This window comes from Mangifera indica, chromosome 13 (assembly GCF_011075055.1).
Source record: "Mangifera indica cultivar Alphonso chromosome 13, CATAS_Mindica_2.1, whole genome shotgun sequence".
Lineage (NCBI taxonomy): Eukaryota > Viridiplantae > Streptophyta > Magnoliopsida > Sapindales > Anacardiaceae > Mangifera > Mangifera indica.
Genome location: NC_058149.1, coordinates 12463558 through 12477162, shown reverse-complemented (window position 1 = coordinate 12477162; position 13605 = coordinate 12463558). Strand labels below are relative to the sequence as shown.

The 13605-nt window shown below is 34.1% G+C and overlaps 3 protein-coding genes across 8 annotated transcripts; 1 reads left to right on the top strand and 2 right to left on the bottom strand.

The window, feature by feature from the left end:
* Positions 1–630: 630 nt before the first annotated feature.
* On the bottom strand, positions 631–5860 carry LOC123193971 (glucan endo-1,3-beta-glucosidase 14-like). Of its 3 annotated transcripts, none has more exons than XM_044607069.1 (4): positions 5677–5860; positions 5477–5566; positions 3506–4536; positions 631–1124 (listed from the first exon to the last, which is right to left on the bottom strand). In XM_044607069.1, exons 1-4 carry the CDS (start codon positions 5729–5731, stop codon positions 1122–1124), a joined length of 1179 nt encoding a protein of 392 aa, XP_044463004.1. In that variant the 5' UTR covers positions 5732–5860; the 3' UTR covers positions 631–1121. The 3 variants fall into 3 exon arrangements, with proteins under 3 accessions (XP_044463004.1, XP_044463002.1, XP_044463003.1); XM_044607067.1 differs by lacking the exon at positions 631–1124 and adding an exon at positions 2779–3290; XM_044607068.1 differs by lacking the exon at positions 631–1124 and adding an exon at positions 2779–3290 and having other exon boundaries at positions 5477–5570; positions 5677–5811.
* Positions 5861–7920: 2060 nt separating this feature from the next.
* Positions 7921–10048, top strand: LOC123194984 (thylakoid lumenal 16.5 kDa protein, chloroplastic). The gene is made up of 4 exons (XM_044608506.1): positions 7921–8376; positions 8964–9103; positions 9371–9443; positions 9657–10048. The coding sequence occupies exons 1-4, from the start codon at positions 8001–8003 to the stop codon at positions 9764–9766; spliced, it is 699 nt and encodes a 232-aa protein (XP_044464441.1). The 5' UTR covers positions 7921–8000; the 3' UTR covers positions 9767–10048.
* Positions 10049–10064: 16 nt separating this feature from the next.
* On the bottom strand, positions 10065–13196 carry LOC123194983 (methyl-CpG-binding domain-containing protein 11-like). Of its 4 annotated transcripts, none has more exons than XM_044608504.1 (3): positions 13166–13196; positions 12609–12688; positions 10065–11241 (listed from the first exon to the last, which is right to left on the bottom strand). In XM_044608504.1, the coding sequence occupies exons 2-3, from the start codon at positions 12681–12683 to the stop codon at positions 10360–10362; spliced, it is 957 nt and encodes a 318-aa protein (XP_044464439.1). In that variant the 5' UTR covers positions 12684–12688; positions 13166–13196; the 3' UTR covers positions 10065–10359. The 4 variants fall into 4 exon arrangements, with proteins under 4 accessions (XP_044464439.1, XP_044464438.1, XP_044464440.1 ...); XM_044608503.1 differs by lacking the exon at positions 13166–13196 and adding an exon at positions 12803–13144; XM_044608505.1 differs by lacking the exon at positions 13166–13196 and having other exon boundaries at positions 10065–11777; positions 12609–13144.
* Between the last annotated feature and the right edge of the window lie 409 nt (positions 13197–13605).

Genomic DNA, 13605 nt, shown 5'->3' with positions numbered 1-13605 from the left:
AAATTTAACACCCTAAATGTGGCATCTTCCATAGGATTTTGATTCACACGTGGTAAAAGAAAATGATGTTACTTTGGAAGAAAAAAAAATCATGAAAACAACTATTGAATTTCAAATAATCTTGTTACATTTTTTTAATAGTTCATCGTTATTTAATCGGTGTCTTTTACTATTTAAATATTCTATTAAAAAATAAAACAAAAACCTCTTAAAAGTCTTTTAATATAATATCCGCATATATGTGTAAAAGGTATGTTGATCTTTTTCTCTTTTGACGTTATTTATTATTGAGATTTTTTTGGGAGATAATCGAGATTTAAGTATGATCAAGGTTGTAAGTTTTAGGGAAAAGGAGAGGTTGATTATTTTATCAAGTTGTGAGGTGAAAGAAAGGTTTGTGTTAACTTAGAAGGGTAACGAAATGCCAAGAAAAGTTTAGGTGCTAATTAGTGATTTTGCCAGTTAGTATATAAACCCATCAACCCCAAATGAATTCGAGGTATTATTTGCAAATCCTCTTACAAAAAATAAATAAATAAATAAATTCTCTCGCGCAGTTTTGTTTCTCTTCAAAATGGGAAATTTATAGAGGATACAAGAATCTGTGGTAATAGATTTTACTCTTTCAAGGAATGGAAAACTTCAGTTTCTATTGACTTGAGTGTCTCGGTCTCCTCCGGTTTGGCATTAAAATAGAAGACGAAGAGGGAGAGCCCCAAGACATGCTCAATGACTAGCTAAAGATAAGAGACATCACCCCAGCACGACTGCTAAAATCAAGGATCAGGATCAGGATGTAACCCACCCAACCCGGGGAATCCTGAGCATAGAGGAGGCAACACATTGGATGATTTACTGTCACAAATCATAAAGTAAATAAATGCATCTACGCACGTCTCCACCTGTAACAATATTTTTCTTGTGAATAGTAAAGAATTATCTGAGGCAGTTTCCCTTGGTTCAGACAAAATAGGGGTCAATACTCAATTGTCAAAGATCCACCAAATCAGAATTAAATAAACAGCTTTGTCATTGCAGATATCATTCTTTGCAACCAGTCATTAACCATAACTTGTACAGTCCGCTGAAAGCACATGCAGCTATTTACAGCCGTAGGTAACTTACTGAAACAAGAAGATCATGTCAGGGGTCAAGGCAAGAGATGCTAGCTAGCTGAGGCAAGGGCAATTAAAAGTGTCACATGACCTCAATTAAAAGTGGGTCTCATTTGTCACTGAATTAAATTGAACAAGATTTAGCATTCTTGATGTTGGTCTTTCAAAATATTAGCATTTTAGCCGTGGAATCAAAGATCTACAATCTATTTCCTTCTTTCGGGAATTTTTAGTTTTCTGGTATTCTAGTTTTTAGGCTGGTTAAGAGATAATTCCAAACGAATGTTTGATTTGGATAATATTTTATTATCAAAATTCGAAAATCACTTTAAAGATAGATTACTTAAAAAAGAGAAAACGACTATTTCCCACCCATTTTTTACCCTATTCTCAAACATATACCCATGACAGATCAAAAACTATTTTTTCCATCCGTGACCAAACTTTCATCCATTTTTTTTGTTAAAAGGAGGGGTAAAATAGTTATTTTATTGTTTATATTAAAAAGTTATAAAGTTTATTATTTTTCACCCTCCATAGGTTTTAGAAACTAACATTTCACATTTACCTAAAGTTTTTAAACTTTAAAAAGTAACATTTTCACCTCTAAACCTAGGGTTTCCATATTTTTTAAAACGCAGTCGCCCCCCATAACTTTCAAAAATAGCAGTTTCACCCCCGTTCTTCAACTTCATCTTCTGACGACATCTTTGGGGTCATCACCGGCCTCCTTCTTCTCCTGGTGTGACGACTGTGATGCAACGAAGAGATCTTCATCTCTCCGTCGTACGGTGCAACGAAGAGATCCACCCAGACGATGAAGGACGACGCTTCGTCGCTCGTTGCGTCGTCCAGACGTGACGACGAAGAACGATGAAACGTCGTCCTTCGTTTGTTCTTCCAGATCTAGGCGACGAAAGATCATCTTTCGTTGTCCTTTGTAGTCGGAGATGAGAGATCGGTGGAATACGTTAGCCGTCGGTGGTGGCTGGAGAAGGAAGCAAACCTTAGGGGTGAAATCTAAACTTTTCAAACTTTGAGGATGGGTTAAGGTGTTAGTTTTTAAAACCTGGAGGGGGAAAATGGTGAAATTTTAAAATTTTGAGGTTTATAATTAAAATGACCATTTTACCTATGTCCTTAACTGAAAATATGGACAACAATTTGGTCATGAGTGAAAAAAATAATTTTTGATCTGCCATGGGTATAGGTTTGAGAATGGGATAAAAAATGGGTGGGAAATAGTCTTTTTTCCTTTAGAAGATTATTAAATATAAATGATTTCTATGTTTGATAAAATTTGATAAATATAAATAATTATTATGTTTAGTTAAAGGTAATAAAAAAATATTAGTAAATTATTTTACTAAATATCCTTGAATATAATTATTTTTAAATATTTTTTATATTATTTGTTATATTAATTAAAAATAAATTTATTTTTATCTCAAAAAATCAATAAATTATAATAAAATTATAATAAAATCAAAATTTTCTTGGTAATCTTTTAATATCTAAGGTGAAAAGAATACTCAGATTACTATCTATATTTTCTACCATGTTAACATTAGTAATAGAAAATTATCGTAATATTTCATTACTGACAAACTAAGCAAGATAATGAAAGTAATAAAAGATAAATTATCAAGGTAATTTTTAAATCTCTGAAACCAAATGGCCCTAAAAATAATACCATACATACATAATTTTGAGTACTCAAAATTGAGTCTCAAAATTTATTTCATAGTTAATCCTCTTCCATTTGAGGTCAAATTAACTGCTGAAAAGGCGCATTGCAGTATAAGATTACTTATCTTCTCCCTCTTAAGTCTTTTTACGTTCTCATTCCCATTTCTTACAGTGGGTTGGTAGGATATATCAATTCAAAGTGGTCATAAAAGACTTCTACTGTCTTTTCAGGCTTAGTATAAAGAGATTCATTGAAAAAAAAATAAAAAATTTTGATGTTGAAGTGTGATGCCGCAAGCATTTGATTATATAAAGATGAAGGAAGATCATTCGGTCAAAGAACAGGAAGGCATGATGAGAGCTGGTATGAGATGCAGTTTGCCATATATGAAATTGGTAGCAGTTAATAAAATGAGTTCTTCTCTGTGTAATGATGTTCAGAGCTGCTCTTCTCCTAATCTTTTTCCAAATGCTTCTCATAAAATTCTATTATTCAGTGGTCAAATAGAAAGATGCATCAGAATTTGTCAGCATGATGAAGAAGTCATGCAATGGGAAGACAACAAAATTAAGTAGTTCTTTCTTTCCCTTTTTCCTTTTCTTTCTTCTCAAACAGAATATCATCCATTGAGAAAATATAATACCCAAAATATTAGCAAATTCAAAATAAAATATATGGCATGTGGTGAAGAACCTAATACCTTCTGCAATGAATCAGCAGACGAAGATTTCAGACCATGATATCCGATGTCATATGCTATGCCCCCATCAGGCTTAAATAGTCCAAAGTTCCTCTCAGAAGTTGGCCCCGGTTTCAAATTTTCATTAAAAATTGCAAAAATATAAACCTTTACCACATTCTTCGGCCTAAGTGGAGTTCCTTTCTTCTTTGCAAGCCTTTTCCGGAGATTATAATTGTATGTTCTAGCATTATCAACAGTTGCAGCTGCTTCATTGTCATCTCCCTGTGAAGCCCACCCAGTCTCAGTAACTATAACTTCCATCTTTCTAAATCCAGCATCTTCTAAAGCAGCATACGCTGCATCAATCTGAGCATCAAGCATATTATCATAATGCAGATTAGTATTTGAGTCATCAATCCCCTGAGTTGACAGGAAAAGAGCATAATTAATATCTATATTCTCTGGATCACCCATGTAGGCCAAAAATGGGTAAGCATTTAAACAGAAAGGAGAGCCAATTTGAGAGAAAAAATCCAATAATGGCTTCATATACTGGGCAACATTATCTCTAAATATACACGAAGAGGGTGGGTAGGATTTATCAAAAACAGCCTGCGAATGAGCTGTGGTGATCTGAACTATGTCAGTTAAATGAAGCTTCTTTATAGAATTGTAAACATTTCTAACTGCGCCTAAAAGAGCTCCCCACAGTTCATAATCATCCCCTCCCAGAACTTCATTCCCCACAGCAATTCCAACAATTTTCGTACCCGGAAGGAAGGACTGCACATTTTCTTTAACCCAACTCATGGCACGACTCTCATTGGCACTCATGTCTTTCAGATATCCATTCGGAAGTCCAACCACAATTTCAAGTCCAGTCCCACTGAAGGCCTGGAGAACACTGTGATCAGCATCATAAATACGAACATTCTTTATCTTTGCAGCCCTGAGAAGGGTAGCAACTTCATCAGGTGATGGAATGTTATTTGCAATCCTTCCATAATTTATTCCATAAGTTCCAGTGAAGGCTTGCACCACCTTAGGTGCTGGGGAAAAAGAAGAGAAATGAATTGATTAATTAGTCTATCATTTGATACTACATATTGATAACATAAAAGATCACCATTATACATTGAGTTTAAAACTGACAGCTACAATTTTCTCAACGCAACTGCAAATAAGGAAGGTGATGGCATTCATTACATTGGTGGAGAAGTATATGGAGATGTTCAAGCAAAATATTCAAACATTCTTCAAAGTCCTATCAAATTACAAGTGTGTTTAGATGGAACTGTGCAACTAGTCCTCTATGAGCACGACAAAAGTGAAGTAGACTTCTTTGCAGGATCCAAAAATAAGAACCAATACAAGTTGTACAATATGTATTACATGATATAAATCGAATTGATACTGTCATCCAATTTTCATATTGACATAAAACAAAACAGGTTGAAGAGAAGACAGATACAGATTGAAGAAAAATTCCCTCCATACCAATGCCTCAAGAAAAAATTCATTACAATCTATATATAGAAATCAATCACCATGATTGAAAAATACAATAATTCAACATACAGCCCAAAAACAAAAAATTAAAAAAATAATAAAAAAATGTATGACGGTAAAGTTATTGTTACTCTCTGATCTAAGGAACCAATAACATTTTCTGCAGACACCAAAAACATCATCCTTAGAAAAGGGAGTAAAAATAAATAAATAAATTCAAGTATCAACAAACTCAAAAGCCAAGACATTTTAAAAAAGAAAATCAATCTTCAGATGCTGCAGAAATATATGAATTCCAAATAATTTTCGATTATAGAACACACAAAAAAAAAAAAAAATCAAACGGCGAATCTCAACTGATCTTCAAATTTCTATGATCAATTCCCTAGTAACATACAAATAGAAAGTTCGAATATATATAAACAACTAAATTTACAAGAATTTACAAGAAGAAAATAAGAAAAGAGAGAAAGAAATTACCAAGTGTAGTAAAGAAGAAAAGGAACAGGAAATGAAACCGAAGAAAGAAGCGCAAGCTTTTCCTCATACGTCTTGGTGAAAGAATAAAAACTAACTGATTCAAAATGATCAAATTAGTAACTGAAAACAAAAACGCGTCCGAATTCGAATTCGAATTGGAATTCAAATTGAAAGAAGTGATCGTGGTTCCTGGGGCATACCATAAAACAAAAAAAATTCCAGCTTTAGCACTTTGTAAAGGCTTAACATAGGCATTTAATGAAGGAATGGATCTGAGTCAGATTTGTTTGGAAATGAAACAGACTGAAGGACTTTTTTTGGCGGTCGTTTTCTCAGTGAGAGAGAAGGATTTTTCCATTGAACTTTATTCTTAAGTTTATATCATCGATTGGTCACGATTTACTAGTACTTATTCTTGCTCAATTCTTCTTCTTTACCGTTTCTTTTCAGGCCAAGTTTTTTTCCCACCCAAAGTTTGATGAAAGGACGTTCTATCCGTTAAATTTGAAAAAATCAATTTTCAACTTATCTGTTAAATTTTTTAACAAATTTTGTTTTTTTAATAAATTTACTAAAAGGCAAAAAAAAAAAAAACTTAAGGTAAATAATATTTTACTTTCAAAATTTTATTAAATAATTGTATACCTTATTTTATATTAATTTTAATTAAAAATAATAAAAAAATTGATACAAATATAAATAAAGGTGTCAACGATGTTTAATCATATGTTAATAGATAAATTATATTTTTTGAATATATTAAGGGTGTTGATAAAATTTTAAGGGGATTCTTTTAAATTTAAAAAAGTTTGGAATGTTTTAAATTTAAAATTTTAATATACCCCTCAATAATTTTAAAATTGCAAGTTATATCGCAAAAGATATATTTAATAAAGGATGTAAATGTTATATAACAAACTATTAATACTATATTATATTTTTAAAATATACTAAATGAATATGAGAATATCCTAAATAAGATAAGAAAAATATTTATTTATTTTTCTTTAATAAATTTTTAAAAAATTACATTGACACCCCACAATATATTTCTATTATAACATTAAAAAAACGATAAATACTCTTTAATTATTAAAATTAACAACGAATGAGAAATTAGATATTTTTTTTTAACTTAATAGGTGGAGATTTGTCGTTTCATCAAACCTTGGGTTGGAAATAGTTATTTTGGCCTTTTAAAAATAATTATTAATCCAAAAGAAATGTACATGTTAGTTGACACATAGATCACTTACTTAGCAAGACATAAAAGTTGTGAGCAAATTTCTCAAACTTAACAAGATTATGCAACTTTTTTTTTTTTCCAAATAAATTATTTACATTTGTAGAGTTCCACCCACCAAATTAAAAAAAATTGAGCTAAGGAATCATTATTGCGATTCCTACAAGCCAACTGCTTAATTGTGTCAATCAAACAAGCAATTTGTGTTTACTTGGAGCACAAGACTAAAGGGAGTAAAGCCTTGCAAATGAAATTAATAATGATTCATTCCTTTCCATACAATAATCCCAAAAGCTTAGTGGCAAGTAAAGAAGGATAAATAAAAGCTAAAAAGTAGGAAAGAGACTGAGGGAGTCAATTTCTTAGACAGGGAGAAAGCAACTTCACTAGAGAGGTAGAATCCCTTTTTGTAGTTGGAATGCTTATGGTAGTGACTAATTTAAAGTGACTCCAAGGTGGAGACCTTGGGTTCAAATCTCCCAACAATATATTAAGAATATATGTTTGACTAACTCGGTTTAATAGTTATAGAATTAGTTATTGAATTCTGAATTTTATTTGTTTGATATAGTTGATTTGATCCTGAAGAGATAGTCTCGTTTAAATAAGACTCCTTATAATCAAAAAAATATTTGAAGTAATATGTGAGAAGAAATTGAAAAGATCTTTATTGATAAATTTATAAGAAATGGATATGATTTTTTCTTTTAAATGAGGATCAAAACATCCCTTTGGGGTTTAATATGTCTCGTGAATTTCGAGTTCATACTTTTATATTTGAACATCCTCTATGTTTACCACTCAAGGGAATCATTGAAGGTGAGCAGATATGTATTTGTTGTGAAAGAAATGTGAGATTGAGAGATGGGGTAACAGAAAAGGGTTGTCTTTAAAGGTGGCTTGAAGGGATTATATTAGAGGTTGATTAATAAGGGAGGCTTTTGTATTACCTACTACTTTGATCCACGTGTGGGGAATCTTCTTTCACAGCATCTTCTGTTCTTCAGGGACCCATCAACATTCCCCTATTTTTCTTACAGAAGAACAACTTAAGAGGAGTCCATCAGTCCATTCCCAAAAGATAGAGATAATTTAAGGAAAAATCTGTCAACTGTGTAACTGTTAAATGACATCAATACCCTTAAGCAAATAAGAAAATGACTGGATCAGATAACAGAATCCAGCAACCTTATCTTCTGAAGGTTCCAACTTCCAAATTGCCGGTGCCTCTAAGTTTTTTTCCCCAACAAAATTACCAGAAATACAGACCAAAACACAAAAATGGCAACTTCATTTCTCTCTACTGCAAACGCCTTCCTCTCCTCCACTCTAGCCTCTTCCTCATCATCACCATCATCTTCCTCGTCTTCATTATCAGTTTGCCCTCACAAACGCAATGCCAAAAGGCAACAACTAACTGCTCTTTCCAAGGCTTTCACTGAGTCGCCATTACCTTCATCATGTTTAACGAAAAGAAGCCTCTCAGTTTGCTTCATTTCAAGCTTTGTTTTCTCAATGGGTGGTAAAGGCTGTTTTGATGCCAATGCAGCTATATTAGAAGCCGATGACGATCAAGAGCTCTTGGAGAAAGTCAAGAGAGACAGAAAGAAGAGACTTGAAAGACAAGGTGTTATCAGCTCCTCCAAAGTAGAAACAGGTTTGCTTTAGTCCCTTGAATCCCTTCTTTTTGTTTACATTCAAATTGACTACTGAATTGAATAATTTGGACTTCAATACGCCCATGTTTCAATTATGTTTAACAGCTTTGTTTCATCTGACGTGAGACAAGGGTTTGAGATTTTTGGACATTAAAGTTTAATATGGTCACCAGTAGTGAATTTGGATTGCACTAGATAAATCAATAGTTTGATTTTGATGTATTGTCAGTCGATTTTGAATCCATAATCAACCCACCTTTGCCTATCCTGCTACCCTCCGGGGCATATTAAAAGCAATTTTATTAAATATTTTGCCCAAGTCATGCATTATGCCTCTTCATTTGCTTTTGTTCCCTGGAAAAAGAAATCATCATGATTACATGAATTGCTGAAAATAAGAAAAGCTGAAGCTACATTCAAACACATTTAGTTTCTTTGTTAAATAAACAACTTACACTATCCACCTCAACAGCTGACTTATGTTTACTTGGCACAGACTCTATATTACTGACATTAGCTGAGCTTGACATTCACAAGCAGGCAGTGATTTTTCTCTAAGCTTACAAATCAAAATGACATGTTGCAGGATATTTGCAGGATCTGGTTTACAAGCTGAGTAAAGTGGGTCAAGCCATAGACAACAACGACCTGTCTACTGCTAGTTCAGTTCTTGGTAGAAGCACTGATACAGATTGGGTCCAAAAAGTAAATACAGCCTTCACCAAGGTAGCTAATTTGTGGTGTTACGCACACTTAGTTGTTTGAGCAGTTGTTGAATGACATGAATATTCGGTTTTGTTTTCCTTTTTGTATCTGAATGACCATCAATTCTCTGACAGCTAGAAAATTTTCGTGGTGTATACCGTAGTTATGTGAGGAATAAGAGAACTTTGTCAAAGATTGGGTGCAGCATTTGCAGTTTTTGTACTGTGACTTATGTATATAGTCTATGCTATTGTTCTTCTGAGTGTTTATTGTGCCTCCCCTTAACAGCTGAGCTCTAGTCCTGAAGCAAAGACTGAGGTGGATACCTTCAATTCCTCATTAGCTTCATTAATTTCTTCAGGTATGCCACTTCATAACTATGAGTTCATTAATTTGCTTCTTAAGCTTTTTCCATTTCTATGTTGGCTACAGCAGCTTCAAGGTGTCATTTAATGCAATAGATTTCGCAGAAATCTTCAAATAGGAGATAAAGCCCTAATTTAACCGAGGGTCGGGACATAATTTCAGTGCTTGTGCAGCTTAACAATGCCTTTTCTTTTTCCTTTGTTTCCAGTTACTAAAAATGATATTGAGTCCTCGAAAGTTGCTTTTGTGGCATCAGCCAGAGCATTCGAAAAATGGACATCCTTGACTGGACTGCTTGAACAGCTTAAGGGACTGTGAAGGAAAGGAAAGGGAGATGAAGATTTTATTCTTTTTCTTTTTTGTTTCTTTCGCAGAGAGAACAACCTAAAGCTTCATTTATTCTACACCAGGTGAATTCGTTTGTATCTTCCATCAACCGCACAACGGTTTCCCCAATCCTTAAGATTTGAGATTTACAGGTTATCTCAATTGAATGTGAGTTTAAGGTGTAAATCATTTATTGATGTCCTTGAGCCGATGCAAAGTTTGATGTAAAATATTCTTTACAATTTGACTAACCTGTGACAAGCAAATTCCATATGACCTGAAATTACCATGTAAATCCAAAACCCAGTGAACGGGCACTGATAATACTGCATTCATAAAGCTCAAAATTATTATTACATTACTGCATAAAAAACATCAAATTAGCAGTACTTAACGATACAGTATTAGTAACACCACAAGTAGAATGGACGCTCGACATGTTATACTCTTACCTATGATTGTATAGATGGCACATCTTGTTGGACAATCAGATATCTATAAACAACAGCTGTACAGGATAAAATTTTCATCAGCTAAAAGAGTCAGAAAGAGATGAATGGGAAGTTTGCATCAAGTTAATCCATTTAAGCAGTGACTTCAGGCTTGATTTTGCCTGCATCAGTGTCATGGGTGCCATTCTTAGTCACTTCTCCTTCCACCTTCTTGCTAATCTCATTGAAACCAGAATTATTCAGTCCCCCATCATCAATATTTGAAGCATCCTTCTCCTTGTGTTCTCCTTCAGCTTCAGGAGCACTGCCATCAGTTTTCTGTTTTCCCTCTCCTACTGCTGCTAAATTTGCTTTGTCATGTTCTCCAGATCCAAGCTCGTTCTGTGTTTCAACAGGAGGTTTACTAAACTTTTCTTGATCTTTAGCATTCTCCATTTCTATGTTATCCTCAGGTACTCCAGTAACGTCAGCTTGACTACCATTCTGAGCCCCTACTAAGTTTCCAGGTTCTGCACCATCAATTTTCTTGGATACTTCAACATTAGACATATCAACATCCTCTTCAACTTTGGCTCCATTAGGAGGAGCTCCATCCAGATCATGTTCATCTTTATTCTCAGCTTGGCTCTCCTTCACAACATCCTTTTCCTCTTCTAACACGGCATCATCATTCTCAATCTTTTCAGCCTCTTTCATATGAACTTCATCAATTTCCTCATTTCTTTCAGGGGCATTTTCTATCTCTTTGCTCTCCTTCTTTGAAGCTGATGATTTTTTACTACGTTTCCTTGGGGATTCACTTTCTACTGGCTTTGATGCCTTGACCTTTTCACTAATTCTTGTTGATCTTCTCAGGGTCTCCCCGGTGCCCCAGTCAAACTCTGAAGATGCTGGACCACTAGGATGTGCTTTCAGGTATTGTTCCAATTGTCTTTTATTACTGATTTTTTCTCCTGTTGGGCTTGTAAATACAATCTCACTCTTCTTCGGGGTCCCAACTTTCTTGGGCATGAACTGCAAATGTACATAAACCTTGAGGCTATACTGACTCAACTGACTAGTGTTAGTAGTGATAACGGACTTTTAAACCAGAAATTAAGGTTATGCCAAATAAATATCAACATTCAGAAATATACGTGTCATAAACTTTATTCAATACACTCAATAGAAATTACACAAAATGAGAAACTGAGAAGTTCATAATGCCCTTGATAGCTTTACTATTCTAAGCAATGAAAAGGAAAGGAGGCAATATGCCCAAGGCAATCAGGCAATATCTTTGGGATGTCCTTGGGACAAAAATTCTAGTCAAGCAGCTAACTTGAAGATCAGCAAATCCGTTTACATCTCTAGATGCTATGTCAACAACAGCCAGTCCAAATCAAATGTTTTTCAGAAGACATTATATGAAACTTTACTTCAACATCTACTTCTACATAGGAGGAACCTAAGAAACCGTTGTATATACTCTTTGAAATAGAAGGCATGCCAAACAGAAAAATCATTTCTCCACATGAATGCTTACACTCAAGTATGCAGTAAAACCTTGCCTAATAAAGCAGTAAGTCCAAATTATTTGCAAGTCAAGAAGTAAAAATGCAGTGAACAGCAGTGACAAAGATGTAAAGGAGAGAAAACAAGCAAAAAAATGCATCTGAACAAACGGTCAGTCATATACCCGGTAGAAAGCCCCAGAGCTCAAAAGATTTTGTTCCTCACCATTACAAAAACAGAGTGTGATATAGTTTTTTGACAGGATCAAATAATTTACTCTCCATAATTAAACCAAAATTGGAAATTTCAAAATTGCAATAAATTGTTTCTTATGGCATTTCCTATGAGACAAGTGCAAAGATCCCACTGCCACTTCCAACCCTAATTGCAGGGTCGCAAAGGTTTCACCTCATGAAAACTCAATGCCATGGAACAATTACACTGACAAAAGAAACCAAAAATAAAGGATGACAGTGATATCCCATAGGCATAGCCAATAATTAGTGATATTTTACAACTAAACACCGGATAAAAACTATCAGCATAATTTGGAAGTAGATTCGGGGCATAATACCAAAAGCAAATAAATACAACACAAAGGCACACTCTAGTCACATAAAACTAAATAATCAACCTTCAATTCAAGAAATAACAATAACTTAACTCGTAATTCAGCATAAATATCATAATGAACCAGCAAACCCTAACGTAAAATTCATTACTGTATCAAATTCCACCACTCAAGCAGAAAACCCCCTATAAAATGAACACCAAGAAACAGTAACCATATCAAACAAGCCACAGATAATCAGCAAACGGTAAGTCCTAAACACACCATTAAAACTAAAAACCATCTTTAAAGAGAAAGAGACGAGAGAATGAACGACCTTCTTCTTCCAACCAGAAGGGGCAGGAAGTTCTAAGCAAACATCTTCTGCATTTGCAGTCTCTAAGCTGGTCATTTCACCTACCATTTTCACATAAAATTATCACCAATTACTCAAACATATATAAACCCCACAACCACTGCACAAAATAAGTCAAAAGTTTGATATTGAGATTGGCTTGTCGAGTCTTGTACCCAAAACCCCCTTCTTGCAAATCCCACACTCACACCACTTGGTGATATTATTAGTACTGGGTAATCTTATTCACAATTTTCCCTGTACATACATGATCACGCCATCTCAATGGGTCCACCCCCACCTTATTGTTTTAGAAAAAAAAAAAAATTAGTGATAATTAAATGGCAGTTGAACTGAAAATTCAGTCAAGATTAACAAGGACAAGAAGAAACCCCTCTAATAGGTGACCTCAAATTGAAGTATTGATTGGAATAATCCGAGATATCAATTTGCCATCTAATCTAATACTTAGTGCTTCTCATTTTCCTTTGCACCTTAAAAACAGCCATAAAGCGTCAGAATTCAGAACAGGACAATACCAGCGACAAAAGAATCCGGTACCAGAACTGTCTCACAACTTCATTACAAGATCCGGCCTGGGAAATTTTACAAACTTAATTATGGATCTTGAGGTTATGGTCTCCACTTGAAAGAATTGGGCCTCATTACATATTTATAACATGCCAGTAGACGTAAAAGCGCCAGGATTGGGCTTACAAAAAGCCTGTAGCGTAGCGGCAATCAAATTAAGAGACTTAACAAATTGCTGAATTGGATTTGAGCAGTAGTGTGTGACGTCAAAACAAGGATGAAAGATGATTGAAGAATCAATCAAATAAATGATACGATAAACCGTCACCAAATTATATCAAGATTAAGACATTTGATTAATAAAGAAACTAATAAAAAATGAAAAAAAAACAACTATAATTAAACTCTAAAATTGGCAAGTGAAAAACGATCAAAATTCTTTCACCTC

What these genes read in the sequence shown, in the direction of transcription:
- LOC123194984 (XM_044608506.1), top strand. Translation starts at nt 8,001, where the DNA reads ATGGCAACTTCATTTCTCTCTACTGCAAACGCCTTCCTCTCCTCCACT. An exon ending in CTCCTCCAAAGTAGAAACAG is followed by an intron (nt 8,377 to 8,963) that starts GTTTGCTTTAGT and finishes GACATGTTGCAG; the next exon opens with GATATTTGCAGGATCTGGTT. An exon ending in AGCTTCATTAATTTCTTCAG is followed by an intron (nt 9,444 to 9,656) that starts GTATGCCACTTC and finishes CTTTGTTTCCAG; the next exon opens with TTACTAAAAATGATATTGAG.
- LOC123193971 (XM_044607067.1), bottom strand. Translation starts at nt 5,731, where the DNA reads ATGCCTATGTTAAGCCTTTACAAAGTGCTAAAGCTGGAATTTTTTTTG. An exon ending in GGAATTTTTTTTGTTTTATG is followed by an intron (nt 5,567 to 5,676) that starts GTATGCCCCAGG and finishes TGAATCAGTTAG; the next exon opens with TTTTTATTCTTTCACCAAGA. An exon ending in TTTCTTCTTTACTACACTTG is followed by an intron (nt 4,537 to 5,476) that starts GTAATTTCTTTC and finishes CTTTTTCCCCAG; the next exon opens with CACCTAAGGTGGTGCAAGCC.
- LOC123194983 (XM_044608502.1), bottom strand. Translation starts at nt 12,695, where the DNA reads ATGGTAGGTGAAATGACCAGCTTAGAGACTGCAAATGCAGAAGATGTT. An exon ending in CTTCTGGTTGGAAGAAGAAG is followed by an intron (nt 11,242 to 12,608) that starts GTCGTTCATTCT and finishes GTACATTTGCAG; the next exon opens with TTCATGCCCAAGAAAGTTGG.